Source organism: Synchiropus splendidus, chromosome 1 (genome assembly GCF_027744825.2).
Source record: "Synchiropus splendidus isolate RoL2022-P1 chromosome 1, RoL_Sspl_1.0, whole genome shotgun sequence".
NCBI lineage: Eukaryota > Metazoa > Chordata > Actinopteri > Syngnathiformes > Callionymidae > Synchiropus > Synchiropus splendidus.
Window position 1 is genome coordinate 53,573,129 of NC_071334.1, and position 27,989 is coordinate 53,601,117.

The window sequence follows — 27,989 nt, forward strand, 5'->3', positions numbered from 1 at the left end:
GGCGGGGGTGAAGCTAACCAGCTGTTTCTCAGTACCTGAGGCTTTATTTACTGTAGGTCCTTCCGGAGTCGGAACTGCTTTCCCACGCTTCAATGAGCTTCTGCTTAATGATCAAATGATATCAAGAAAAGTTAGACAATCATTCACATGCATTTTTGATGGCCGTGGTTCACTTGTGTGCACTTGTGTGATAGTAAGTTCCTGCAGCTGGTTCTGCTGAAATAGCTATTGTTGGCGCTGTACAAGATGGCGTCAGTTAAGACATATGCATGGTGGCGCATGATGTTGTTTGGAGGTCACTTTTATCCAAAATAACTCGAAACCCAGAAAGGCAAGAGTTTAACCAGAAGCAGGCCTGTGCGTTCGATCTGTTGGCATTATGGTGGATTTAAACAGATGTTTTATTTTTTGGAACGAACAGATCTATGGTTGTTCAGTTAAATGTAGACTCACCATCAAAACCATTTGCGTGCAGTCCTGTTTGAAATAACCTGAGGGAACAATCTTTTTTTTTAATTATCAATTATTTGGATTCTTTACAAAGAACACTCATACTACTCAAACTATAATAATTCTTAATCATAGTATCTTCCTAGAATAACTGAAATCTATGTTCACATGTAAAAATAGCAGACAAATCTAACAGGAGCATCAAACATTTTTATGCTTTATATAATGTCAAAATAGAGCACCACTTATTAGAGAAAGTTCTTATACAGTTATGGAATGGAGGTCATCATTGGGGCGACACACCAATAATGTCAATGGTTCCTTAGAGTTCATTCTTTGCTCATCTGTTTGTGTCCCATTGACCCCACCATAGTTCAGTCTCCAACCGTAATTGTCTTGCGCTAAGATATTGTTTTAAGATTAGAAACATTGATAGAGAGTGTTGTGTCTCGCTCGGTTTGATCGCTACAGCTACGTTTCGTTCTTATGTAAGTGACCAGTCCACGCTGGTCCCTGTGTGTTCATGTGTGTTTTTGTGCCGAGCTTTCCTCTGCGCCCTCGCTGCATTCTTGTGTGTCTGGCCGAGCTCTGACAGCGCAGCAGTGTGCAGAGGAGGGGAAGGAACACAGCGTCCCGAGCAAAGATATGAAGCAAGCCAGCCAGCCAGTCTGTGCTCAGGGGAGAGGGCACGACCCGCCAGACCCATAACTTACTGATATGAGGCCGCGCCAAGTGGGCCCAGACAGCTGCCAGACTCAGAACAAAACATAATGGGAGGGAAAGACAGGACAACAGAGGAGGTTTGTTTGGAGACAGTCGGTAGTGTCATGATGCTTGGGAAGGAACCTGATCATACTGATAGGACTTGTTCCCTAAATCCTTTGTTCCTCGTCCAAAATTAGGATGCGCGCCAAACTTAATTTTTGTGGGATGCCACCTTACACTATTTTATTTTATTTTTTTAATAACTCATCATGGGACGTGAGATAGGGTTGACCCAGAATGTGTCAAAGAAGAGACTTAGAGAATGAATTTTCCAAATTCAACTGGCTACATTTTAGCTTTTGCAGTATGAATGTTTGACAGATATCAGAATCAGAAAACTTTATTAATTTCGAGGGAAATTCTGTTCGTAACATGCTCTGTACACAACATATAACTATAAAATGAAAATATATATAAAGTGTGAAAAGCTATACAAAAGATCTTATAAACAAGGTGCAAGAAAATGCAGATTCAAAAACAGAATGAACAGAATATCGTGCCAACGAATCATTCACTGTTACTTTTTCAGGGTTGACTTGTACTTTTATTGCCACAGGAAGAAAGGGCCTCCTTGGGCGCTCAGTCTTTGAGATGAGTCTGCTCTACTTCTAGCTTTCAAAACAATTCACAGAATTTATTCTGCTTCAAAGTTTCTTCATTGCAATTACTTCAGTCAGATTTTTTCTGTAATAACTGCCATGGTACTTATCTATCATTTATAACCAGTGTAAATATTTATCATACTTTTTTCCTTATCTTAAATGAATTATGCATGCATTCATTTTTTATTTTATTTTATGACTAGCGTATATTTGTATCCGGAACCACCAATTTGTAAATTAGAAATATATGAACGCATTCACACTTGACTTCATATTTCATTCTGTTTCAAGCGAGCAAAGGGTGTTTCTCTTCTACTTGTATTAGAGCTGTATTTGAACATGCATTGGGTTGTATTGCATTAATCTCCTTCGGGAACATGTTTCAAAGAGGAATTATCTTTAAATTGTTTCAGTTTCACCACATCATTTACTCTGCAGGTTCTACCGTCACTTTGCTGTAAGGATAATCTACTGCCTCACCGATGGAGCACCAAACAGACTTGCTTGTCTCTGTCAGACAGGGAATTGCACACACCATGGCCTGATTTGTTTCACCTCTAAAACGTGCAGCGGCTCTTTATGGCTTCCTTGCACTCAACAGTGGGTGAACAAGCGCACAGATAAATCCCACCGCGGCGCAGCGGCAGACTTCTGCTTATGAAAACAATAAGTTAAAACATGACAATTGTGCGTACGGCCGTGCGCTCTGGATCAGATTAGCTTCTTGGAGCAGTGTTGCATATATTTGCAAATTAATGAGGGAAAAAACGATAAGTTGGAGTCACAAGATTTAACACACTCGTGCTCATGTGTTGCTTCAAAGTCTTTTCTCATTAATCCTTTAATTATATCACCGACCTCTGTGCCATTAGTGTCTCATATATCTCAGTTCTGGTGTTGTAGATGCTCAACTTATGGAAATGAGAAAGTTTATTGTTCTACTGTGCTGACTTTACTTGTGCTTTCCACTTCTGCTTGAATGTCTGAACCAGAAGCCCAGATTGACTCTCAAGAGTCAACTTGCGTTTGAGTTGCTGCGCATTGTGAGGTTGAGTGTCCGTCTGCGGGTGACAGCCTCCGACCTGGCACACATGAGTCACTGTTTTAAACCTGTACTTACTTTTCATGTCACAGTTCGTGCACAAGGTAAACTGAGCGCACACACTTGAAGGTTTAGTCTGGAGTAGTGGTATCTTCAATGTTGAGAAATACCCTGTGCCCTATTGAGTCAATGTGGGATCACATGAACAAGGAGAAAGATTTGAGGAACCTCATATCCACTGAAGATCTGTGGCTTGTTCTCCAACCTGTCAACAGCCAAGTTCCTCCAGAAAGTGGGAACATACCGAATATTGATCATCTTCATTTTTTGCATTTTACGAATTGATGAAAATAAACGATTTACTATTTCCATTTTTTTAAATTGTTCTTAGTTTACAGCATTTTTTCACACCTGCCAAATTTTACACTTTATTCATTTATCATTGAGATTAAAAACTAGATACATTTGCTTCTCTTTACAATTTTTACCAAATAATTTTGTATTGTTTTGGCCATGTTTCCGATGTGTTTTGGTTTTAAAACTTCTCATTTTTTCAATCTGATTTCTTTTTGTTATCCCTGCTTTTCTTTATTCAATTTTTAATGCACTGCACAAAATTAATTTAGGTATTTTCACATTTTTTTACATTTCCATTTTTTTTTTCGATTTGGCGTTTTGTTTTCCGTGTCCCTCCCTTTTTTGCTTTTCCCTACTTGTTCCATTCATTCCTAGAATCCAACAAGGGCAACTGTGAAATGTAGTAGATCCAGCGAGCCAGTCAGAGAAGTCACCTAAAAAATATGCTGTGTTTTTCCTTTCTCTCTCTCATTGTCTTTATACTTATCAATTTATGTAAAAACTTTTAAATAGAATCTGGAGTATTCTCTGCGCACGATATCGAGTGAGAAGCAAGCCACTGACTTCGACTCATTATTTTGCAGGCATGCCAAAGATGGCGATGGAGAAGTTCGTAGCTGATGTGCCATCTAAAATAACCACTATTGTGGGGCTGCTATTTTGAGTGCAGCTCTTTGTCAAGAGAAAGTGGCTGAGTCACATGTCATATGAACATTTAATGAGTTGGCAAGATCGTCGTCGAGACAGATCCTCGCGCCCAGGCCTGATAACAGCGTCCCTGTATTGTGTCTCGTCATCACAATGACAGTAGTGTGTGTACGCTGGTGTGTCGCTGGGCTTCAGCGGTCTGGCATATGGCCTGTGACCCTCATAGCCCCTCTGTCTATGCCAACGTGATACGTCTATCTGTGAATGGAGCCGCCCGGGACTCAATAGAGCAGACAGGGTCGTCACAAAAAAAAAAAAAAAAAAAAAAGGTCAGCGTCTGTCTCTCAGTGCAGACGGATGACTGGCCATGTTTGTCCGTCCTAGCTTGTGTAGACAGGTGAATGTAATGGGTGCACATCTATTATTGATGCTCCTCAACTACTTACCTGCTGTTTGGTCTGCACTCCGGCCTTGTTCGCTCTGAAATTTGTGACCTGTTTTCCACATATAGCTGCCAAAGTGCAGGGGCAGAATGAGTCTTCACACTGGGAGTAGGCTTCTACTCCTGGTAGGATACAGCTCTTTGCTTTGATCGTCACATTTCATTCAGTCCCAAAATGGACAATGATGTCACAGAATGTGGAACCTGGCGACCTTCTTCTTTGTTCTTTGTTCTGCTTGCCGTGGACGTGGAACAAGGATTTCAATATTTAAACATGTGGGCTGTAGCTGTAGTTCAGGTGCGGGAAAACACCAATTTACTCTCATCTCACGTTTTCTTTCTTCCTCCTACAGAAGTTCCCAGAGCTCAAATTCAAGTACGTTGAAGAAGATCAGCCCGAGGACTTCTTCATCCCTTACGTCTGGTCCTTGGTCTTCAACTCTGCAGTCGGCCTCTACTGGAGCCCACAAGGCATTGAGCTCTTCAGCATGGACTCCGGCTAAGGCCCTCCTCACCTCGGTGTGCAGTGCGAGTGTGCTCGTCCTTGTTCAGTGGATCAGCCAGACTGGCGGTGTGCGCATCCATGTGCATATTAGCCCTTCTATCACGTTCACGCTGCTTTGGAAGTGCCTCGACCTTGTACAGGAGTCTTTTGAAATGCAGCCTGTTTCCCTCCTCTTCCTCGTTCTCCTCCCGCTTCCTCACTGTGAAGCTTTGGCCTTTCAGAGCTCTTGCAGTGTTTGAGTGGGACACAGGTGGCGGCTTATACTGTAGGTCTGTGAGTCATTCAGCGTCTGAAAATGAAGAATCTGATATGATGAAACTGTATTTTTGTCATGGCATTTCTTATTTAAATCTACAATACCCTAAATTGGTAATTTATATAACAATTGCTCAAAAACGTCATTGGAAAATCTGAATTTACTTTTTTTTTTTTATGTATATATATTTTTTATATCTGATAAACTGCCTGAATCTGAAATGACAAATGTGGGTTTATGACGCCCTGAATGCTGCATGCATCAACCACAAAGCAACCCCTTAAACCAACCAACAAAGTGTTAAGTTTGGTCTTTGATTTGCAATATTTGTTTTATTGTGTTAGATTCTTCAACAGTGGGGATAGAGGAAATCCTTTCATTTGAATACCAAATGACCAACTGATACATACCTCTCGTCTTTCCACGTACAGGTCACTCACGTGTTCACCCTGGCTATTCACCTCTGCACTGAATCTTCAATGATACTATGAATAGCTCTCTAGTGGGCACCACTCCCGTATGATTTGCTCGGACGGTAGCTTATAAATACAGAACCGTCTCCTCAGTTTGCTAGCGATGAAAGCATCTGTTCAGACGTCATCCATCTGAGCTTCATGATTTTGGTTTTGTTTTTTGTTTTTTTTTCCCCTCTCTCTCTCTGTCTGGGTGATGTTAGCAGCTGCACCTTCTGCTGTTGAGCCTTCCAGTTGCTTCCAGCTTTATTTCTGTTTTTGCTACCCATGGTGACTTGGAGAGAGACAAATAGTTGAACCCTTGTCTCCTCAATTGGTCGCTTTATTTGCATGTTTGTATAAGTTATTTATTTCCGTGTGTATTGGGTTTATATATATATATATATATATATATATATATATATATATATATATATATATATATATATATATATATATATATATATATTGTAGTATTCAGTTACTACAGTTAATTGAAAAAAGCAAAGGTACTGAAGTCTTTCCAGGTGGGAAGTGGAGTTATATTATTGAAATATAATGTCAATTATGACAGTGGTTAATACCTTTTGACTTTGGAAATAGTAATTAAAATAAAATGTTGAAGCTATTTTAGTCCCCTGTTGTTAATGTGAAGAATCCTGATCTCAAAGTTGTGCTTTGTTTTGACGTGTCTTGGTTCGTTGAATGCTGAAGTGCCCATCTCAAATTTCATTTAGCGCATGAGTATGCGAAGCAGTTATTAATTTAGAATATGTCGATAACCTGGTTTCTGAGGATTATGACTTATACAACCACAGCCCTGCTTTTACCCTCCAATTCACGCCTGACCATGGACAGGATTTTGTTGCATGTTAATAATTTAAATGGGGTTAACGATTTAAAGATTTTATTTTTATCTGGATCAAAATGGTTTCCTTCACTCAAACCACTTAAAAACACAAACCTGATGAGATTGTCAGTCAAGCTTGAAAGGGCTGCGAATAGAACCATCAGAACCAGCTTCCATAATCAGCTATGCGGCCTCTTGCTCACGACTCATCATGAGTAAGGGGCAGCAGAAAGACACGCGAGGCCACTTCTGAGGGGAAAAGTTTACAGCACAAAGGCAACACTGTGTCCCTGAGCTCCCACTCTCCGGGAGAATTCCATGTTTTTTTGAGTGTGTGTGTGTGTGTGTGTTTTTTATTGTCTCAAATGTATCAATGTTAATGCCTGAAATTCTCCTTCTCTGCATTTATTTGCGGTTTTCGTGGCGAGGTCATTGTGAGGTTACGGCATCAGTTTTGCGAGGCCCGCGCTCACCTGCTTGATAATGGCAGATGGCTGAGCACAGGTTTACAAAGTGACATGGTTCTCCTTGTTCCGGCGGTGATGATGGTGAGAAAGGAGGGAGGGAGGGCGAGGACAGGAGGTCATTTTACCTCCAGCTCCCGTTTCAGGTGACAGCAGGAAGATGGATGAAGCAGGGGATGCTGGGATGGCTAGTTAATTTTTTTTTTTTAGAGTCTGCTACATTTTCCCTCAAGGTCTCAGCGAGAATGTATTGCGGCGCGCCGTGACCCCAGAGCCAGAGGTGGAGCTAGAGAGTGATATACGAAGGAGGGCACACGAGACCAGTTTGCTGGTGTGGTTCTCCGCTCACGACTGGTTCAGCCCCACTGACACAGAGCTCATTAATATGACAGATTACTGGGACAATTATGGAAGGTGGGAAGCAGTTTTAGGGTGAGGTCGCGGGGAGCTGGCGGCTGTGGGTCACTCGTCTGCAAACCTTCGGAGGGAAGAACTGGCAGAGTTCTCCCATCTATGCCAAAACATATCTTATAAACAGGAGGCTGCATCAAGCACCATAACTATGCACTGCAAGATGGACAGAAATCTGTCCTGATGTTCCCCAAAGCTCGGTGGGAATGAACGTCAGCAGTCGGAAAAGGTCCAAGATTAAGGCACCAAGTCAGGCTGGGTCTATGTGTCTGTGTGACACGGAAAGGTTTTTGTTTTTACTGAGAGAGTCAAGGATGCCGGTCTGAAGGACGACATTTAGCTCAACTTACATGGGGCCATCGCAGGTCCCTCCAAGTATCCCACAAAATATGTTTGAAGTACAGTCAGAGCAAAAGTCATTGGATCCAGGACTCCAGACAGTTACTCCCATTGAAATGAATGGAAATACAATGAATCCAGCCCAGCAGAGACAGGGACTCAAGTGTCAAGTGGACACAGGTTGCACCTCAGTCGCACCTGTCAGTGACTTGACTTGGATTCAAGGGCAAATGACTTGTAATTTGGGACTCTCAAACAATATCCAGTTTGTGTGGTTCTATTCTGTTCTCATGCTTGATTCCCTGAAGCTCATACGCAGCGTAATGTAACAGGTCCAGTCGGCCACTGACAGTATGCCTACTGGACCGGTTGCTGTGGTTCCCTTCCCAAGGTCATGTTCAGCTTGATGACCCAACGCTCTTGTCTTGAGTCCGCCATCTTTGTGCCCCACTCATTTGCCACCACTCGGAGGGTGTTTCCACCCGAGCCACTCAATCCATCTATAAAGTAGTTTGTGGTTTTACTACAAGACGAACAGCCCCGGACAAAGACTCGCTGCTTCTCTGTTTGCTGCCAGGACTATTTAGAGATAATCGTATATTGACCCAGATCAGGAGGACTCAAGCTCCAAGTCACTTTTGTATTTCCTTCAAGAATGAACCTGTTCGGCAGTCAGATCTGAAGTGATGGGTTTTTTAAGCTGGAAAAAGTCATCATCTCCCTGAGCACATTGTCTTGTCTCAGTCTTGTGGCACTGTGACATTTACCAACATGGGCTTTCCTGCTGGTTTCTCACTCAATATCAGATGAGGTTTTTTCATTAAAGTGGTCCTACTTTCATTGCCCTGATGTGGAATCATTCCTCATCTTCTCACCGCAGTTCAGATGGAATCAGCCTCCATAATTGCATATGCATGACCTCTTGTCTGGGAGCAGCCAGCGCATCGATAGATGATAGTAAAGGCCAGAGCTGCTATCTGGAATATTAATCATTTTGTCTATCCCTGTAACGTAGCTCTGCTGAGCCCGTGTTCTCGCCATAAGCAGGTCTGCGCGGCCCTGGAGAGTTCACAGCAGAGGGTTTGAACTTTTGAATGTAGCAGTCAACAAATATGGAAGTGTCTCGTGAAGAAATAAACGATGACAAGTCACGTGTGACGGTGTCTCATCAGAGAATTCACTGGGTGTCTTCAGCCCATATATATATGTATATGTATGTATGTATGTATATACATACATATATGTATGTATGTATATATATATATATATATATATGTATATATATATATATATATATATATATATAAGGTACTATGCTGCACAGACTTCATCCCATTTGGGGTTGAAGATGATTCGATAATTTGTGGAAAGCATTTGCTTATAATTATTTGCTATAATTACAACAAATAAGGTCATAACGGGGACAGGAAAGAAGTTAGAAAGGAGAAACCCGTTTACATTTATGTCATCATATGTAAAGGCAGTCAGTAATAAAAAATGAATCTGTGGGAATACAAATATGTGAGCGGAACAAAAACACAAAACACATTTTTTTAATAAAAAAAAAAGTTCAATAACAATGAAAAAATGACCTTGTGACAGTGTCAGGATTAGCAAAACCTATTTTGCACACATTTTTAATGGAATAAAATAAATCAGCTTTTGTGATGTGCTTGGTGAATATGTACATGGCTCTGTGATATGTGTGTTCGTAAAATGATTTCGAGATTAATGAAGTTTACCAATGTTAAACTGAAATTTGAGTGAAAATTGGCAGGATTTAAATAAACATCTGCATCTTGGGTTAAAAAAAAAAATCAATGGCATCTAATCCCGCGTGTTGTTGAGTCAATGGCAGTGGATGTTGTGGCCTCACTGTTATCACTTCAGTCGCTGTATGAGTCGGGGAGGTCTGGGAGTGTGTGGTTTACCAAAACAAATCCAGTGCAGGTCACAGACGCGCTCTCTCTCTCTCTCTCTCTCTCTCTCTCTCTCTCTCTCTCTCTCTCTCTCTCTCTCTCTCTCTCTCTCAGACTGAAATAGAGCCGCGTCTGATAAAAACGGGCAACTTCCTGGAGTCTGGAGAACAGTCGCTCACAAAGGGAAGGGCAGGGGAGGTGGAGGGGGGTGTGGGGGGGAGGGTGCAGCAGAGCCCAGTCACTTCCACAAAATCGTCACTGATTGTTTCCAGACCACCTGAAACGCGCCGCCGTCCCTTTTTTTTTGCCTGTTTGGGTCCCTGCGTTGGGCTCGCGGCGCCAGTGGGGGATGCTGGGACCGTGTGGGGATGAGCCTCACACACACACACACACACACACACCATCATTATCAGCCCCCCACCCCCCTGCCCTGCAGCGACACCGGCTCACTGGCACATTAACATACTGCTGCCTGCACCGCCTCCATGTCTGTCTCTGCTGCGCGCACACACACACACACACACACACACACACTCTCCGGAGAAGTTCGTCCAGTGTTCATGCAAATTGAGTATCCGGGTTCTTCTGGAGGTCCACAATCACAATATATATATATATATATATATATATATATATATATACCCGCACAAATTCTCCCATGTTATATATTCGTCAGTGGAGTTTTTGACGTTTAATAATATTTTAATGAAGTAGCTCTTCAACCTCTTTTTAAACTTTTGTTTTGACCGCTTCATGTTTGACCCGGAATAAGAGCGTCCAGAGGGGGGCAGCAGCGCTCCTGCCGAAGTTGGAGCCGACATTTGGGTTTGCCCTGTGTTTTACCTTGCAGGCTCACGAACAGACGTCGGCGCCTTTTGTGGAGCGAATGTCTGGACCCAAATCCCTTCTAAAATGAGGAAATTGTGTGTTTGGTTAAATATTGTGAATAAGACAAATTAAAAGTTCGAATCCTTCTTTCTAGTCAAGTTTGTGCAATCGTTTAAGTTATCGTTAAAGCCGGTGAAAATATTATCCGACACATAAATAAATAAATAAAATAAAGTGTATATGTAATACAATTAAAAACGAGTAGCCATTCCCTGCTATAATGCCATTTCCCCCCGCCCACTTCAAATAGATGTATGTACCTGTATATAGTTATACGAGTAAAGCAGTAAGTTTACTGTCGGAGATAGGCGAGCAGGCGAGCCTGAGAGTCTGTACTCAGGGCAAATCAGCCACTATTGAAGTGAGAGACTTTAAGAGATGTTTATTCCATCCAGGTAAAAAGACCATCAATCCCTTTGATTGGTCTGGACTAAATGACCCACTGTTTTATGTATGCATTTATTTGTGCATATAAAGTGCAATGTGCCGAGATTTGTGAGGAATTTCTCTCATAAAAGCGTACTGAAAACATCCTAGATGTTGGTCAATATTCACATCTGAAGGCGAGAAAGCATCAGCTGAGTGTAAACATTATTTGTCACATGATAAAACATGACTTCAAACATGAAAGCCCAATCATGACCGAAAACCAGATGTCAAACAAGATGTTCTCTGGGCCTATTACTCGTGGTGAAATTAGTTAAACTTAAAACAAATCAAGATGTTCTTGCTAATCCATAAACAAACTATTATGTCGCATGTGAAATTGACCACACAAAACTCCCTAAAATTATTTGGGGCATTACTGATATATGATTCTGTTCTCCAGCAGTAAACACAATTTAATCACAATTTGGATCTAATAGAAAATACCTTTATTTTCCATCCAGTTTCACTCAGCATCAGGAAGTTTCAGATTATCTCTTTATTCAAGACTTCAGTGGCTTTTCCTCGGCTCATGGAATCTGAGCATGAATCTGAATTATGAATCATGATATCAATTATTGAAGGAAAACTGTGCTCGGGATAATATTTGCTAGGGATAATATTTTGTCACTCAATAACTATACAGTTACCTTATAAGTTGTTCGTTCGTTGTGATGAAGTAAATACATTAAATGGTCATTCAGAGACACAAAAAGTCAATTTAACACTTTTGTTGGCCCTTTACGGGACACTGGAGGCCCAAAATGGAACCCCGAACCAGTGGTTGAGGATCCTATCTTCTTAAACTTTTTCACTTGACTTAACAGTTTCTTTGACATGAAGCGCTTCCGAGTTAATAAGGCAACTCATGTTGTGTTCCTGGGAAATGTGTGTGCGCGCGTGCGTGCATGTGTGTGTGTGCGCGCGCGCCGTGGGCTCTACTTGATCTGTTGTTTGCGCAACACAATCACATTTCTTTTAAGCGACAGGGTGTCTAGACGAACACGTGACCGGGCGCGTCAATGCGCACTGGAGACTGGAGACGGGGCAAGGGCACCAAAAACCATCCGCCTCATTCACACACACACAGGCCGAGAGAGAGAGAGGTCGGCTCGTCTTCTGCCACAGTCGCACGCGGAAACTTCGTGTGAGAATCGCGCTGGATTATTCTTATTTTTTTTTATTTGGAGGGATTCGCTTGCTCGTGCGTCGCGTCTCGCTCTCTCTCTCTCTCTTTCTCTCGGAGATCCAGTCCTGGATTTGCTCGCCAGCAGACACACATCGTCGATAGACGGTCCTCGGCACTCGGACTCGGACTCAGCGGTTTCTGGATTTAATGCCGCTCAAGATTTGGGGTCTGTTTGTTGGATCTTAGACGCAATTCAGCCCCCGGAATCGCGAGATGCTCTGACCGTATCGCCGAGCGTTGTGTGTGGGACGCTCCGCCAGGAGAACCATCCCAGCTGGCTCTCCCTCTCGGTTCTCCATCAGACCGCCCGGGGCTGACGGTCGTGGGCCCCCGCGGGAGACGCTGACTGTCCCGTGCGGCGTGGCTGTTTTTCGGCGACACAGCGCGCAGGAGAAGGCGGCAGAGACTGGCGTTTGCCACGGACTCCCTCTGCTTTCCCAGCTCCCAGCTTTTCCACCGTCTCTTCTCAGGCTGCTTGTCACTGCCTGGACTCGGATCCCGGAATCTTCATGATTTGCGGACACCATGCTCGTTTTTTAGCCGGGGAAACCTCTTTTCGTCCCGTATGTTTAGGACCAAACGATCGGGGCTCGTCCGGCGACTCTGGAGGAGCCGCGCGCCCGTGGAGGGCGACGGGGAGGCGGATAGAGGGACACATGGCTCCGGGGGCTGCTGCATGGGCAAAACGACAAAGGTGGCCAAGTGCAACGCCGGGTCCGAGGCGGAACTGAAGGCGTTGACCCACTCCATTTTGAAAAAGATGAAAGAGAAACAGTTGGAGGTGCTTTTGCAGGCGGTGGAGTCTAAAGGGGGAGCCCGGAGCCCCTGCCTGCTGCTGCCCGGCAAAGTGGACGCCAAAGTGGGTCAGCTGTCTTACTCCCTCCCCACGCTGCTCTACAAAGTGTTCCGGTGGCCGGACCTCAGGCTTGGCTCCGAGCTCAAGAGGCTGTCGTGCTGTGAATCCTACGGGAAAATCAACCCGGAGCTCGTCTGCTGCAACCCGCACCACATGAGCAGACTGTGTGAACTCGGTGAGACCAAAGTTGTGGAAATTGCTTGTGATCCTCCAGGGTTTGAGCCTAGTTCTAGACCATGAAAATGAAGAAAAAAAACCCACTCTGCTAGGTGACTGGGAGTCTCTGGAAGGGGATAATTAGCCTGATTCCAATGACATCACCCTTCTTGGCACAGTTGTCTCGAGTTTCCAGGAGGTCACACTTGTCAAATATCAAGTTAAGCACTTAATAACCGACCCTCGCCTGTTTTTAACTTTGATCTGGCTTTTATCAAGGTAAAACGGGCGCAGCCAAGGCTTCTCCACACGGCTTCCAGTGTGTGCGCTTGTGTGTGTGCGCGCGTGTGTGTGTGCTGGCTTGGCGTCCCGGGCCAAAAGAGGCCCGTATCTCAGTTTGTCCTAGACGCTGATAGTGGCCCTCCTGGCGCCAGGCGGCCCCCTGTTTATCTGCCTGCCAATGAAAGGCAAGCCGCCTGGCCGGCCCTCTCCAGGCTCGGCTCGAACTCGGCAGCCTCCGTTCCCCTCCAAAGAATGATGATGAGCATTTCCTCTTATCGCCAAGTGAACATCTATCCTCATGTTCTGTCTGTTTTTCCCTTCTCCTCCAGAGTCTCCTCCTCCTCCATATTCACGTTACCCCATGGACTATCTTAAACCACCAGGTGAGCACCCAGACTTCTGTTCAGACTTTGCTGATGTGACTGCCATGACGCAATTGTGTTGCTGCTTTCATGACAACTGGAGAGTTTAATGTGTCAAAACTATTGACAGCAGTAGCAGGCAAAGCTAACTTAGTAAAATATGGATTCCAAACATGTATTGTGTGTGTAATTATTAGCTTATGATACGGCAGAGGAACACAATCTGATCACAGGATCCTTTGTTATTGTTGTGGCCGCATATTTTAATGCTCTTTTAGAGGATGGAAATTCCCGACATTGGAACTGCCAAGTATTTTTCTCGCGGGCAACATGTGTTCAGATGCAGAGCGTATGAGTCGTAAAGTAGCGAGGCGGGGGTCGCGGATGAAGCAGGAGTGGCTCACAAGATACATGGGGCAAGTGCCGAGGGAAATCCTGTTCGGATCACAAGTCCATCTGTAGGCAGACACTGGCTCACACACTTGTTATTTAGCATTACATTTGGCATTCACTTTAGTCAACACTATGTCATCACTGCTTTCAATAGCTAATTATTTTTAACATTTGGATTTAGTTGAGGAAACGCTCCAGTGGAAAGCACTTCTGAGTAATTTCAAAGGAAGTTTTTTTTTTGCCTCTGGTTTCTAAATATACAACTCCATTCAGTGTTTTCTTTTTTCTTTGTGAGTGGAGGAAAGAGGTCTGTGTTGTGATTTATGGTAGCAGTGAAGTGGCACGCCTGGCTGGCTGGGTAGCTGTGTTATGGCTGGCAGCCAGGGCAAAGCAGCACAAAGTTGAGATACCAGCTTCAGTGCGGCTGGCGCGTCACCTGGGGCCCTTTTTTGTTTGTGTCTGTCTGTCTGCCGCACAACAGACAGGCGGCGGCGGCGGCGTCTGCGTTGCCAGCCGGCTTTTATCAGCTGAATTAATCAACACGTTGAGTTGGTGAGGGTGTGTGTCGCCTTCCCACGTCCCCTGTGTTTGCTTCAGGGAGCAGTTGCACAGCTACTTGTGCTACTTCATTTTCCACACACCCTTCAGCTGTGAAGCTGCTCTGAAAAAGCTTTGACTCCTCACCTGTGCCGTCTCTTTTGTGTCCGGATCCAGTGACGTCACATAGACGAGGACTGCATTTCAGAATAGTGAGACTGAAGAGAACTTTAGTCTTAAATCATCTTCATTTCTGTGTGTGTGTGTGTGTGCACACCTTTGCTTGCTGTTTGTCAGTGCAGGAAAAGCTCAGGGTTAAACAATGACCAGGCAGCCGGCTGGTTAGGCAGTCGCCAGCGAAAGTGGCTTTTCAGTGAGTAGAAACAATAGGAAGTCATTGCAGCTGCAGCTGTGGACTCTTCAAAGCTCCCACTTTCTTTTCTCTCAGTCATTGCACTGCCAATTGGATGACAGAGTTGTCTGCATGTAATCTTTCTCCAGGCACGTTAGGCTTTACTCACCCGTTTGCTTTGAATGTACATTTCTATATGTAGATTCAAGCCACGCTCAATTATCACACAATGCGCTTCTTACATCTTTAGATCACGGTGTCTTGAGGTGCAGGTACAGTAGCATGTCGTGTCGCTCATGATATACCATCGTATGGTATTGCGCTATTAAACCTTAGCATCCTTGAAAACAACTTCTTTATTACAATCGCTATCACTAGTGATAATGTTTTTGCTGTTTTATTCCGATAAAGCTCGGCATTCCAGAAGATCTGAAACTGATATTGTGATTACTGTTAGCCTGTGGCTAATTAGCATCCATAAATCTGCATTAACATTAACGCATAGAATTCTGGAGCCAATATTTACATGGATTTGAACTTATAATTACAGCATGTCAAAGATATACTACTAATGCTGATCCACTAAAAGCCAGAGGTATAAGAGATATATTACCAGAAAAAGTAACCTTTTTAACCAGATATTCTTCCTTTCGTCTTCCTATTAATATACAACAAAAACCCATTGGTCTTAGGTCACATTTAAAAACATATTGATTGAGTGTCTTTTATGAACTTACACACAATGAGCAACTTCATTCCCAGGGTTTTTTTTTAATATGCCTGCCTAATGGAAATAACATTTCATACTCCATGTCTGACTGAAGTGGCATGTCCTGTTCGCATGACTTTCGTTGGAAGTATTCTAGTCATGCAAGGAAACGCATAGGTAAATAGGAAATGCGAGCTTGATGTAGACAAAGGAAGTGATTACACAACTAGTGTCGCCACCCAGTTTTCCCAGTTGCTGTTAACCCAACTCTGGGAAATGCGGTTGTTAAAGTAAAGAGAAGAGGAACAGCTAAGTGTGTCAGTTACCGGGAAATGTTTAAAAATTAATATATACTTTTAAAAAATTGACCATAACTCTGTGCATGTTGTTGTTGTTTTGTCAGTTGTTTAAAATAACAATTACAAACCTTAAATACTGACAGCTATCCAGAAGAAACCAATGAATCAGATATACAATACAAACAAAGTGGAGCTATAAGTCAAAGTGTGTATCTCTACTGAAGACAAGCTTGTCAAACCATACAAAACATTTCGTATATTCATATATTCTTGTAATCATACTACTAAATGTAACCAATGTAATTGCAGTTTCTGCATGAAAGTCCACAAAAGTTGTGTTTTGAAGGTTTGGAATTCTGTGTGCTGTAGATAAACTGATTATACAATGCAGCAACAGGCTGTTTCAGTGTATTCTTTATGGTCAGCATCCACACTGACATCATTATGTGGACCCTGGTCTAAGCTGGAAGGCACAACACATATACACACTCACACGTTCACAAACATACATACAGTACAGATGGGTTTATTATACAGAAGGACGGGTTTTTCCCCATCGCCCCAGGCAGCTGTAACTCAAGTGCCTGGCATTACTGCAGGCTGTCCTACATGATGCAAATGTATATACCGCTGATAAAAATGTTCACCTATTGTTAGCTCTAGAAAATAAGGTGTGATCGTGTTGCTTTTTCCCGGCAAGCAGGAAGTGGGGTTACACGTGTCGCTGTCCACGGCAGCAGCATCGGTGGAAATGAAAGTGCCGCAGATGTAAAACGCTCCCTTCTTTCAGCTCTGGGGAATATAATTCACACACTGTGTTGGCTCTTTTTCTCTGATGCCCCTTCAGGACTGTGGTCAGCCGTGAACTGTTGCCCGGGAGACCAGGGCATGGCGTTTTGGCAGGCTTTAAAACGGGCGGCAGGCTGGGTGCTGCCTGCACTTGTCATTAATGCAACCGCCAGAGCACGGGCCGCGTCCGGGCAGGACAGCGTGGCAGAGAGTGGGACTTGCAGAGAAACCACTGTGGTGGCTGTTTCTTTATTGCTTCAGTTACTGCGGGTCTGATCAAGGGCTAGAAACCAGAGGGATGTGGAGTACTGCCTTTAAATAGTCACTTTCTGAATTAGTATGTGTCATTAGCATGTCTTACCGGAGCCGAAATGTGACGTATTGTCCCTGCTCATCATTACAACTGTGAGTGGAACACCAGCCAACTCGACAGCATGTCACTCACATCGAGTGACATGTAAGTTCTTTAGAAGTTTTTTAGATTTGTATGCAGTGCAATGGCCTGGTATTTGCCGCCTCTTGTTCTTGTTTTGTAGATTTCAGGTGGCTTATCGTTCATTTGTTACTTTCTAACTCCTCTGGTGAGTCTTCTCACTGGCGTGTTGAAGGGTGAGCTGAGAAGCATTGTGGTGTTTGGCATGAACTCAGTGGCGCGGGCACCTGACCCGTTTTACTGCTGCGGTAACAAAGCCTGTGTTGCAACTAATCTGTAATATTTGATCCATTATTGAGTTGGGACCGGAGTCTGGAGCCTGAACTCTCCACTCAGTCATTAGCCGAGAGAACACGGCTCTTTCCAGATCAGTAGCTCGTCTATGCAGAGATGCAGGGCTACCGATCCTCCTGAAGCAGTGGATTATGGGGGATTATCGGGGCTGTAAGGAACTCTGCTCTGCTGCTCCTGCGTGTCTCTGCGAGAGAGTGTGAGCTCGGTCGTCAGCGTCTTCATTAGGCATTGATTTCACTGGAGTGATTGACAGCCTCACAGCTGCTACTGCAGAGTCTGTAACACACGCACACACACACACACACACACTGGAACACACATGGCAGCAACTCTAATTCACCGTCTCTCTCTCTGTCTCCTCCAGATTCTCCAGACTCTGGACCTTCATCCAGCGATACTGGGGGAACCACCTATTCGGCCCCTGTGGGGCTTTCAGGTAAATATTTCTACAGTCACAACTCTCCTCTCTTATTGCCTCTTCGCTTTCTTCTTGTATTATTTTCTTTTATTTAATTTCCCTTCCCCTGCACTCACACACACACACACACGTCTTCCCTTTGTGCTGGTGGTGATGAGGCAGTGATTGTGGGGCCCCTGCTTCCCCTCTGTAATGAAAAAACAGCCAGAGAAGGAGGGTGGTGCATTTCTCCCACATCCACATAAATATCTCCCTCCTGGCTCTTTAAACAAGGCTCCTCTCTTCTCCTCTTATCCCTCTCCGTGTTATGTTGTAATGGAAGACAAACACTGAAACGTTATTTGGAGAAGAATATTCTCTGTGCGTGCGGTATTGTGGGAAAAGAAGGCAGGGAAAGAGTGTTTGTTTTTGTGTTTGCGCTTATAGTCTTTACAGACTTTTTTTTGTGAGCCAACTGCAGACAGTTGACTCTCCTCTGTGCTCTGCGTGTGTGCGTGGATAAGAGCGAGACACTGGCGCCCTTTCTTCCATCTCACATGCAGGACGTGTTTCGGGCTTCCTCAGCTTTTCTCCCATAATCCCCTTTGGCAGCGCTGCCTTCTCTACCCGGCCTCCTGTCCGCAGGCAACAGAGTAAGACGCTGTTGGACGGAGAGAGAGAATTTGCTCTCCACAGCCTGAGATTGCTCTGTGCTGTTCCTTGCTTTCCTCAGATGGTTCTCATTACTGGGCCTTTAAAGCCTGTTTTATGTCAGTTGGTGTTCACTGCCCATTCCTCCCCCCCTTTGTTTGGGAGGTGGGTGGGGGTTTTGCCTGCATGTGTATGTGTGTGTCCTTAGATGGAGGAAGAGATTGTCGCAGTGCTTTCAAGAAAACTGGACACCCTTTCCCCTCGCTTCCTCTCCTTCTCAAGACCTTCAGTTGGACATTAAAGACACATTTTACTTTCAGTTTATGCTCAGAAACAGGAGAATGGTTACCCCCCCATCCCTGTCTTCCCTCCATTGCTTGGAAGATGTGCCAGTAGTATGTGAATTATTCTCTGAGATGAGATGGCAGAAGTTGCTATATAAAAAGCTCAGTTTCTTCCCTTCCTCCCTCGCCGTCCTTTTCTCCATGGTCCTCCCACTATAGGACCCTGACAAAAGAAACATGGCCGTCCCTGAGGCCCGCGGCTGACCTGCTAATACACTCATTCCGCCGGCGCTATGCTTTTCTCCAGACAGTTACAGAGAAGATGGGCACAAAGAAGGGTGGCGTGGCCAGAAGTCACTGTTCTCCATTAAAGCAGTTGTTGACTTCGGGAATTTAGTAAAAGTTCATTGCTGAGATTCTTGAAAAGATAATGTCACTAGAGATTGCCCTCTCGCTTCCTCTCCTTGTTTGTCCATTTTGGAAAAAGCCTAGACTGTAAGGAGTTAAATGAGCTGCGACAGCGACAAGCGCAAATGCAAACTAGGCTGCCTGCCAGGCTACCAGCTCCAAAGCTCCTCTCGCTAGCTCACGTCATCAGCTTGGAACAGAGTGGAGAGAGCAAGAGACGAGGAAAGGGGGCGGGGGGGTCAATGGCTGGGAGCCTAGAGCTGGGTGCCGGAGAGAGGGCTTAACTCCAGGGTTTCGGTTGACCCATGAACTGAAGTGAGAATGATCAAGGGAAAGACTTGAAAATGGAACTTGCGTCGGGGGTTAAAGTGAGCAAAAAGGGGTTGTTTGTCTTTTAGATCACAACCTGCGGTTTGAGAGAAGTCTGGTGGACGGATGGCTCCTACCAGTCCATTCATGGACCGTTCTCGGCTTTTGAGAACTAGTCCCTCGGTTGCATCATTTAACTGCCCTAATGACAACATTTCACAGAGTTATAGAAAGCAGCTCGTTTTTCCTGGAAGGGACCGTGATGTCACACATGCTTTGTGTAACCCATTAGACCAAAGAAGCAACAACATTTTGCATGTAGCTATTGCTTAGCGGTGAGACAGCACAACTTGAACTACGGTCAGCTTTATAAACTGAGTAGCTCTGCCACATCGCTACACTTTCTTTGTAGTTTTGTGGTGATTTGCCTCTAAAGTAAATGACCAGAGCCTCAGTTTTCATTGTTGTGAGGCCCGTTTGGAGCGTTTGGAGCGTCTGTTGGTGCCATCGGGGACTGACCCAGCGTGCCTGTGTGTAAGAGGATCCCTCGGTCCAGCATTTTCACACACACCAACACGTACACACAGGCGGGGAGATAGAGTGACCTGGTGCGAGCCCTGGCGCACAGCCGACTGTCACACAGGCGCTTCCTCCCTCTGCGGGTTAAATTTAGGCTGAGTTGTATTCTTATACCACCAGCCAGTCACCTCACTCAGGCAGAGCGGCGGCCAGCCACTCAATTTGTCATCCGGTCAATCGGCTGGAGGTATAACCTTCATCAGGGCTCTGACAGGGATTAAATTTAGTCCCGGCACCTCGGCTCATTAAATCAAACCAGCTCGGCTGTCATGCGGAAGGCGCAATGTTTTAGCACAAGAGGCCTGCATTGTGTTTTGAATACATATGAGGTAATAGCAGGAAGTTGAAGTTACTAGGTTTATACGGCACGATGGCGTGGCTCCTTCACTTGGAGCTGCAACTGCGAAACAGTGCACCCACAGTGTCCCTCCTCTCTCTCCTCCCCTGTGCCGCATTCCTACCTTGTTTGGGTTAGACAGCGAAGGAAAGGGCCTCGCAGGATATGACCTCATGTCTTAGAGGAAAAGGCAAGCAGACAGAGAGGCAAGCAAGACCTCCTCTCTGGCTCAAACAAACACTGGAATCCATTTGCTAGAAATAGGATGAGGCATTGATTGTGAGTATTACGTTCTGACTCCAAGGCCTAGACCACAAACCCGAGGCCCAGAGGCCAATTGTGGCCTGACAGGTCATTTTTTTATTGCCCTCAAGAGCTTAAAATAATTGTAGTTGGCTGATGTGTTCACTGAAAGATAGCAAGTGGTGGTATGTTTGTGCCCTAAGCAAAAAACAGAGATCCCAAAGGACAAATGTAGCCACAGTATTTATAAGGGAACATGATAGAACTCTCATTCCCCATTGAAGAATGTCAGCTACATTCAATGCACCGTGTTCAGCTTATTCAATCGGAGCCACTTTAAACTTGAATTTTGATTGAAATTTCTTTCATTTACATTCTCGCATTCAGTGGCTGCCGCCACGATCAAAAGACTGAAGTTGAAACTTGAGATCTTGACACTTTCAGTGAACTGCTTTACATTTTGCTTTTGAATGTTATGTTGAGGATCAAAGTGCAAACAGACATAAGAACTGGGATTTATTCTTAAAAAAAAAAGTTATTTTGATCACCGTTTATAAGTGGGATTGCTGTTGAAGTGATAGGTCTCGTGTCGATACTTGTGTTACAGCAGTCATCTGTTTTAATATTCTTATTGTCACCTCCCCCCCTCCACTCCCCCAAGTTGTTGCACGGTTTGGGAAAAGGAATGACAGAGGAGAGAAGATGGCGGCTTTGGGTGGAGGGAGAGATGGCCGGCAGCTCTGTTGTGTTCTCTGTAATTTTGAGGCTGTGTAAAAGCCAGCGAGCTGCGCAGAGCAGAGCCGGGCCCGCTCCGTGCCGGGCCAGGATCTCTCATTACTCCCCACTTCCTCTCTTTGCATGGCAGCCAAGCCGCCTCTTGGCAAGGGACTTAATTTTGGTTTTGGCCGCCCTCTGTTCCCCACCCTGTGTCATTATGCTGCGCAAATCGAAAAAACAGCAGCGAGACAGCGGAGGATGGAAAGAAATGGCAGAGAGGACTACACGCTTGCTATGCTTGATTCACATTTGGATGCAGAATCGGCTGTTGTTTTTAGATGGTTTACAGTTTGAAACTTAAGCCTACCTGAGCTCACCGGCTGTCGGGAAGGTGGCGGAGGCATATTTGGCTCGGAGCAGAGTTGGAACAATGCCCAGAACAAGATGAACATTGTTATGGTTCAGCGTCTCTCTGTGGAAGTGGATTGTGACATTACCTCAATACGGGAAGATGTGAAAAATGTGTGCGTGTGCAAAAGGGAACCACTTTTTGGAAGATGGAAATAAGTGGAGACACACGCCTGTAAAACCAGTGTGTGCTCTGTGGCACTCAGCACTCCTCTCTCCACCTTCCAGTCTGCTCATTCATGGCTGTCCTTTGTCTGCTCACACCAGAGCAGTCTCTTTTTTATCTCAGCACAAAAGTATATTATCATTAAGTTGATAAGCACAACACAAGTTCAGACCCAAAACAACTGGTTCGGCTGGCTGTTGTGTCTGCGCCCGTTTCTTCTCACGGTTCTTGTAACGCCACAGTCATGTCAGTAATTGTCCTCCTTGTCTATCTACTCGTAACATTATGCAGGTGTGTTCCTAAATGACTTCGAGGATGCGGAGCCCGTAGGCAGTCCTGTGTTAAAAGTGATGACATCATCGCCGCAGCCCGCCTGGCACCTTCTGTGCGACTGGCTTGTGTTTATTTGTGCTGTCACCCTGAGAAATCTGGGCTGCAGGGGACACTTTGTGTGTGTGTGTGAGAGAGGGTCAGCATGATGAAGTGTTGGAATAATAACTCAGCAGGAGTGGGAAGGAGGTGTTACAGGGAAACAAAATGTCCTTCAATGTAGTGAAGTACCATGAGGCAGTTTTTAAGGGTGACGTGGCTCCCGGCAGCTGATAACCTCACTTCTTTTTTTCCTGGTAAGAGTTTTGCATCACATGACTGCGGATCGCGATATTGTGGCCGTTTCCTCCCAGTTGTGTCCGGAGGGTTCATGTCAGCCATGGCGTGTCTGCAGCTCATTCTCTCTGTCTGTATTTCTGCTACAGATCTGCAGATAGCCAAACTCTGCCACTCCCCTGTGTGGTTTTCCTGCCATCAGGGCTGATTTAGGTTTCCTGAAGTCAAGGGTGGGGGGGCTGTCGAGCAACTTGTTACGTAAGCTGCGATGCTAAAGAGGCACTTCCTCTGGCCGCCACAACAACAACTACATTTAGCTCGATGACACTTTAAGCACTCGTCTGCCACACAGGACGATTGTGTTCGCAAGACTTCTGCCTCAAACTCTATCAGCCTTTTTTCATCACAAGTCTATGTTTTAGCCATAACCTCTAAACTTCATTCATTAATTCACTCAGTGACTCAGTGTGATGGTCCGTAATTGTTTAGTGCATCCAGTGCGACGTTGCAAATCTAAAATGAGGTTGCAAATGAATGAATAGTTTATTTGTTCCGGCTTTGAGACCCGCCAAAAAGGAAAAAAGGCCTTCATTTAAATATACAGCAATGTAAAAAGGGCTGTTTGTAATTTGCTTACAGTGTTATGGTAGTTAAATAAAATAATTATTTTTATAGTTTTTAGTCCAGGAAAAAGCCCTTGATACCCACATGTGACCCACATCTTGGTCATCAGAACTCATCAGAACCACATGTAGGGCATGGATTCTGTGTGTTCTAGTGTGTCAGTTTGACCTCTATATATGAACTTGAGAGCTGACTGTTGTGGTTGTACACACCAGAAATCTGTGTTGTAACTCAAGGACACTCCTTTGTCTTTACGGCTCAGAAGTGCTGACTGAAGTCCTCCGAGCAGGTCACCTGTCTGAGCGTCTCTCGCGAGTGAACACAACAGAGCTATTTTTTTAATGAAAAAAAAGAGAAAATCAATGCGTGCTGACTGAAAAAGAGATCTGTGTGCCATCACACATAAAGCGTGGCAGGGAGAACAAAAGGAATGCCCCCAATGTGACCCTTGACCTTTGGAATAGACTTTCCAGAGGGTGTTGACTTGGAAAATAAGGCACCGTGAAGAGTCCTTCATTCCCCCTGCAGCCGTTTCCTTCATGTCTTCCCCATTCCTCTCCTGAGCCGATGACGACAGGGTCGTTACAAGTCTGAGCTGAGAGACACACACACACGCATGCATACAGAACTGTGCAGGATCGATACCAGACAGTTCTCAGGAGCCTCTTCACCAGTTACCAAAGTTGATAGTGTTATGTCTGCAGCTTGGAAGTGGTGTGTGCGTGTGCACAAGTGGGTGCCCGTATGATGGGTTATAACTGTTTAGACCTTTGGGAATTAGTAGCTGACACGGTGTGTGGGGGTGTGTGTGTTTTGAGAGAGACAGCGGTAATGATTAACCTTTCCAGACTGCAGTTTCTGCCGCTGAGACAAGCACCCAGTCTGTAGATGCCCCTCCCCCCCTTTGCTCTCTGTCACCCCTCCTCCTGGTCCAATTGTCTCAGGGAGCTTGGCGTCCACCCTTGAAGACCATTAAAATCCCCAGGGGCGCTCCCACTGCATTTATTTGCCAAATCCCGAGCTGTATAAGTGTAAACATTTTGCGTGGTAGAAAGGGGAGCATGAAATCACATGTATTTACAGTGTGTCTCTGAAGACCCCTCCCCCTTTCCCTGTTCCACGTAGACATCATCTGATCAGACGTCAAAAACCTCGAAGACATGTTAGCAATGCCTTGTTAGTGCCCACACAGAGTGGATCATGTCTTTGGGCAGTGCCTTGGTCCAGTGACAGGGAGGATGTTTGATGGGGGTTGCACGCCGGCCTCGTGAGCGAGACAGACCTGCAGCGGGGGACCTGACAGGAGAGGAGTGCAGCAGAAACGCCCGAGGTGACAGATGGCATCAGGCTGCTGGCGAGCCAGATTATCTCCAGCGAGGAGAAGCCGGAGACACACGGGGTCGCGCAGACAAGCAGTCGGGGGCAGCAGACAGAAAGACGGACTAATGCCTGAATCGGCAGACAGACAGATGCGCAGACAGAAAGCTCTTTTGGGCGCTCGAGAGCAGGAGCAGATGGAAACACCCGGCTCCGAGGACAGGGCGCAGACACTCTGACGACAGCGTCTGGCTCGCACGCACCTATCCCAGCAGCACCTGAAATAGTGTCAGACTGTAACATGAGAGCAGACACCTCACACATCCAGAGCCGCAAACAAACACACTGCATGTGTTAAAAATTTAAATGCGGTTAAATGAGCCCAGCGCACCAGCAGCACTCCCATTAGTTGACTGTGCTTCCAGTGCGACTCATGGAAATGAAGTGATTCAAATGGGATCTAAATTTCAGTCTCTGTCATAATTTCAGTCCTCTGCTCTCGCTCTCTGTTCCCACCACCAGGCAGGGGAGGGGAAGAGGGAGGGGAAGCAGACCAGTCAGTGTAGTCCTGAATAGCAGGGTGTTCTCTGGCTGAAATGACAGGCTCAGACAGGCAGCCGCTCTAATGACCTCTGACGCCAGGCGCTGTCTCTCTGCATACTAACAAACACGCACGCACGCACGCAGGGCCCCACAGGTGAGCTCCATCAGCAGGCCCACTGTCAGCTGTGAAGAAAGTTGAACTCCTTATCGAGCGCGGCTGTTCCTGTGTGTACATGTAAAAGAGACCCCAGAGCAACAAACCCGACGGGGACTGGAGACGCTGTCTGAGACACAAAAGACACTTTCTGTCTCTTATCTCCGAGATAAATGCTTTCCCCCTCCATTTAGTCTATCTCAGATAGCCAGTGACTTAGTTTCCCCCTGCGCCCCACGAGGATGGATTTACGATAAACTCCCCAAGGCTCGACTCTGACCAACTTCAAAGAACTCCGTCCCGGTTGTTTTATGGAAGGCATGCTTTCAGTTTTTCTCCCTCCCACCCCCACACACTTCCCTCCCCTCCTCTGTGTTTCTGTCTCTCCCAGCGTTGTTTTTTTTTTTTCCTCCCCCCCCTTTTTTTTTCTTCCTCCCTGTGTCTAATGAAGGCTAATGACAGGCCGCGGTGAGTCGACTCAGGCCGGCAGAGATCCTGCCGCATTAACGTTGCAGTTTGTCTCAGACGGGACCTTCCAAATTACCGGTTACACTCACAGCTACCGCCAGATGAAACGCGGGAGAAGGAGGTGGTGGGAGTGGTTTGGATGAGAAGAACATGGGCCACATAAATGGCTCCGAGAGTGGCTCCGCTTATAATGACCCCCCCTCCATGTTTGTCAGCGCGACAATAAGGAACAAACCTGAGCAGCGCCGCAGCGGCAGTGCTGAGAAGAGGAAGCAAAGTTGCAAAAAGTAACAGTCAAAATATGTGAAAGCATTCCTTCTCCTTCCCACCCCATCCCCCGCCCTGTCCGTCTTTTTTCTTCTCCGTCTCCCTCTATTTCCCTCGCGCCTGACTGGCTCCCACTTTTTTAACAGGGAGTAGCTGGGAGCCAGATTTCTGTGCAATAGAGATATGAAGTGGGAGTGGGACAGTGCAGGAGGCACACTAAAGGGAGACAGGAGTGGGGGAGGGAGGGGTGGAAACTGGAGCGCGGCCAATGCTACACTTCTTTTACGCTCAGAGGAAACTTTAGACCGGCAGAGGCCGAGCTTGTCAACGGTTCAGACACCAGCCTGAGACGCTCCTCGGGTGGACGTCATGTGTTGCGCTGCGGACGGGGAATGACGGATGTGCTTGTGGGAAAGTTTCTTGTCTAGCTGCTGTCTGAAGCGACCAGCTCAGGGATGGTTTCTAATTTCCTGCAGCGAGAGAGAGAGAGAGAGAGACCATGGCAAACGGTCTGTTGACGTCAGGACATTGTTGGCCGGGACACTACGAAAATACGGCGAGCCAGACAGAAGATAAGCATTTAATACCAGGAATAATGCTGTGCTGCGTGCGGACACTTGTCTGCCAGTGTCTCAGGGTTGCCTCTCATGTCCAGGAATTCAAACACAGCTTCCTTGTGATGTCAATAACGTGGCTCTGTTTCTCAAGATTGCGCCGTGATTATTGTTTTACGGTGACACAAATCTGATGCACAAACTCTCCCCCACTTCTCTTTTCCATCACAACCTCTTCCATGATCTGTCCCTGTACAACTGGCGCGACTATTACTCTGCACTACTCCTGCATTATACACAGGTCTTAACAAGTCTTTTTCAACTGTGTCCCCTTCAGATTCCCTGGCGTTGCAGGAGTCTGGCGATCAGGCCCATTGGTGCGTGGTGGCATACTGGGAGGAGAAGACACGCGTTGGGCGCCTCTACTCAGTCCAGGAGTCCTCTCTGGACATCTTCTACGATCTACCTCAGGGGAACGGCTTCTGTCTGGGCCAGCTTTGCTCTGACAACAAGTCCCAGCTGGTGCAGATGGTGCGGGCCAAGATCGGCTATGGCATCCAGCTGACGCGAGAGCCTGACGGAGTGTGGGTCTACAATCGCAGCTGCTACCCCATCTTCATCAAGTCAGCCACACTGGACAACCCGGACTCGCGGACATTACTGGTGCACAAAGTGTTCCCCGGTTTCTCCATCAAAGCTTTTGACTATGACAAGGCCGGGACCCTACAAAGGCCAAATGACCACGAGTTCACACAGCAGCCTCGGACGGGCTTCACGGTCCAGATAAGCTTTGTGAAAGGATGGGGACAGTGCTACACGAGACAGTTCATCAGCAGCTGCCCCTGCTGGCTGGAAGTCATCTTCAACACGCGATAGCAGCGACTGGCCTCGTCTTGATCCTCCGCCTACAGACTTTATCCACTTTTTTTGTTCCAACAGAAGAAGGTTTTAAGAGGACGAAGAAAGTATACGACTCTGACGGACTTTGTTTCATAAAGATTTAATTAAATAAGAAGCGAAAAAATGTATTTTATGTTATATATAAATATATATGAATATATTATTAATTGTAAATACGAAGACGTTTTATATGCATCATTATTTATGTATTGTGCAATGTGTTGATGAGAAAATGAAAATAAGATGCACTTTGCTTAATATAAATGCAAAACAGAGAAATTCCGAAATAAAAAAAAAAAAGATACAAATCATTTCTGGTGTCTTTTTTTTTTTTTTTTGTGGTGTCACAAAAGGAGTGTTGTCATGTTCATGCTCATCATGACTGCTTTCTTGGGATATTTTCGGAACGGCGTCCCTCTTCCTCTCTGTCATCGAGCGACTGCTGACATCACCGTGAGGAAGCAGTAATGACGCATCTCAGGAACCAATGAATTCAACAAAAGTCTGTCTTCCTGATGATGCATCCTTATTGTTGCGGCTGATAACGGAGAAGAATTAGTGACACTATTGTTGTGACTTGTTACGTAGCG

At 45.6% G+C, this 27,989-nt stretch overlaps 2 protein-coding genes across 2 annotated transcripts in view; both read left to right on the forward strand.

Annotated features, from left to right (window-relative positions):
* The window catches only part of dym (dymeclin), a 48,420-nt gene extending 39,722 nt beyond the window's left edge, over positions 1 to 8,698 (forward strand). Inside the window, exon 17 of the mRNA XM_053873146.1 lies at positions 4,660 to 8,698. Within this exon, the coding sequence (XP_053729121.1) occupies positions 4,660 to 4,809 (150 nt within the window). The 3' untranslated portion in view covers positions 4,810 to 8,698. The remainder of the gene's footprint in view (positions 1 to 4,659) is intronic.
* Positions 8,699 to 11,819: 3,121 nt separating this feature from the next.
* On the forward strand, positions 11,820 to 27,701 carry smad7 (SMAD family member 7). The gene is made up of 4 exons (XM_053879619.1): positions 11,820 to 13,036; positions 13,629 to 13,682; positions 17,832 to 17,903; positions 26,837 to 27,701. The coding sequence occupies exons 1-4, from the start codon at positions 12,571 to 12,573 to the stop codon at positions 27,373 to 27,375; spliced, it is 1,131 nt and encodes a 376-aa protein (XP_053735594.1). The 5' UTR covers positions 11,820 to 12,570; the 3' UTR covers positions 27,376 to 27,701.
* The last annotated feature ends 288 nt before the right edge of the window (positions 27,702 to 27,989 follow it).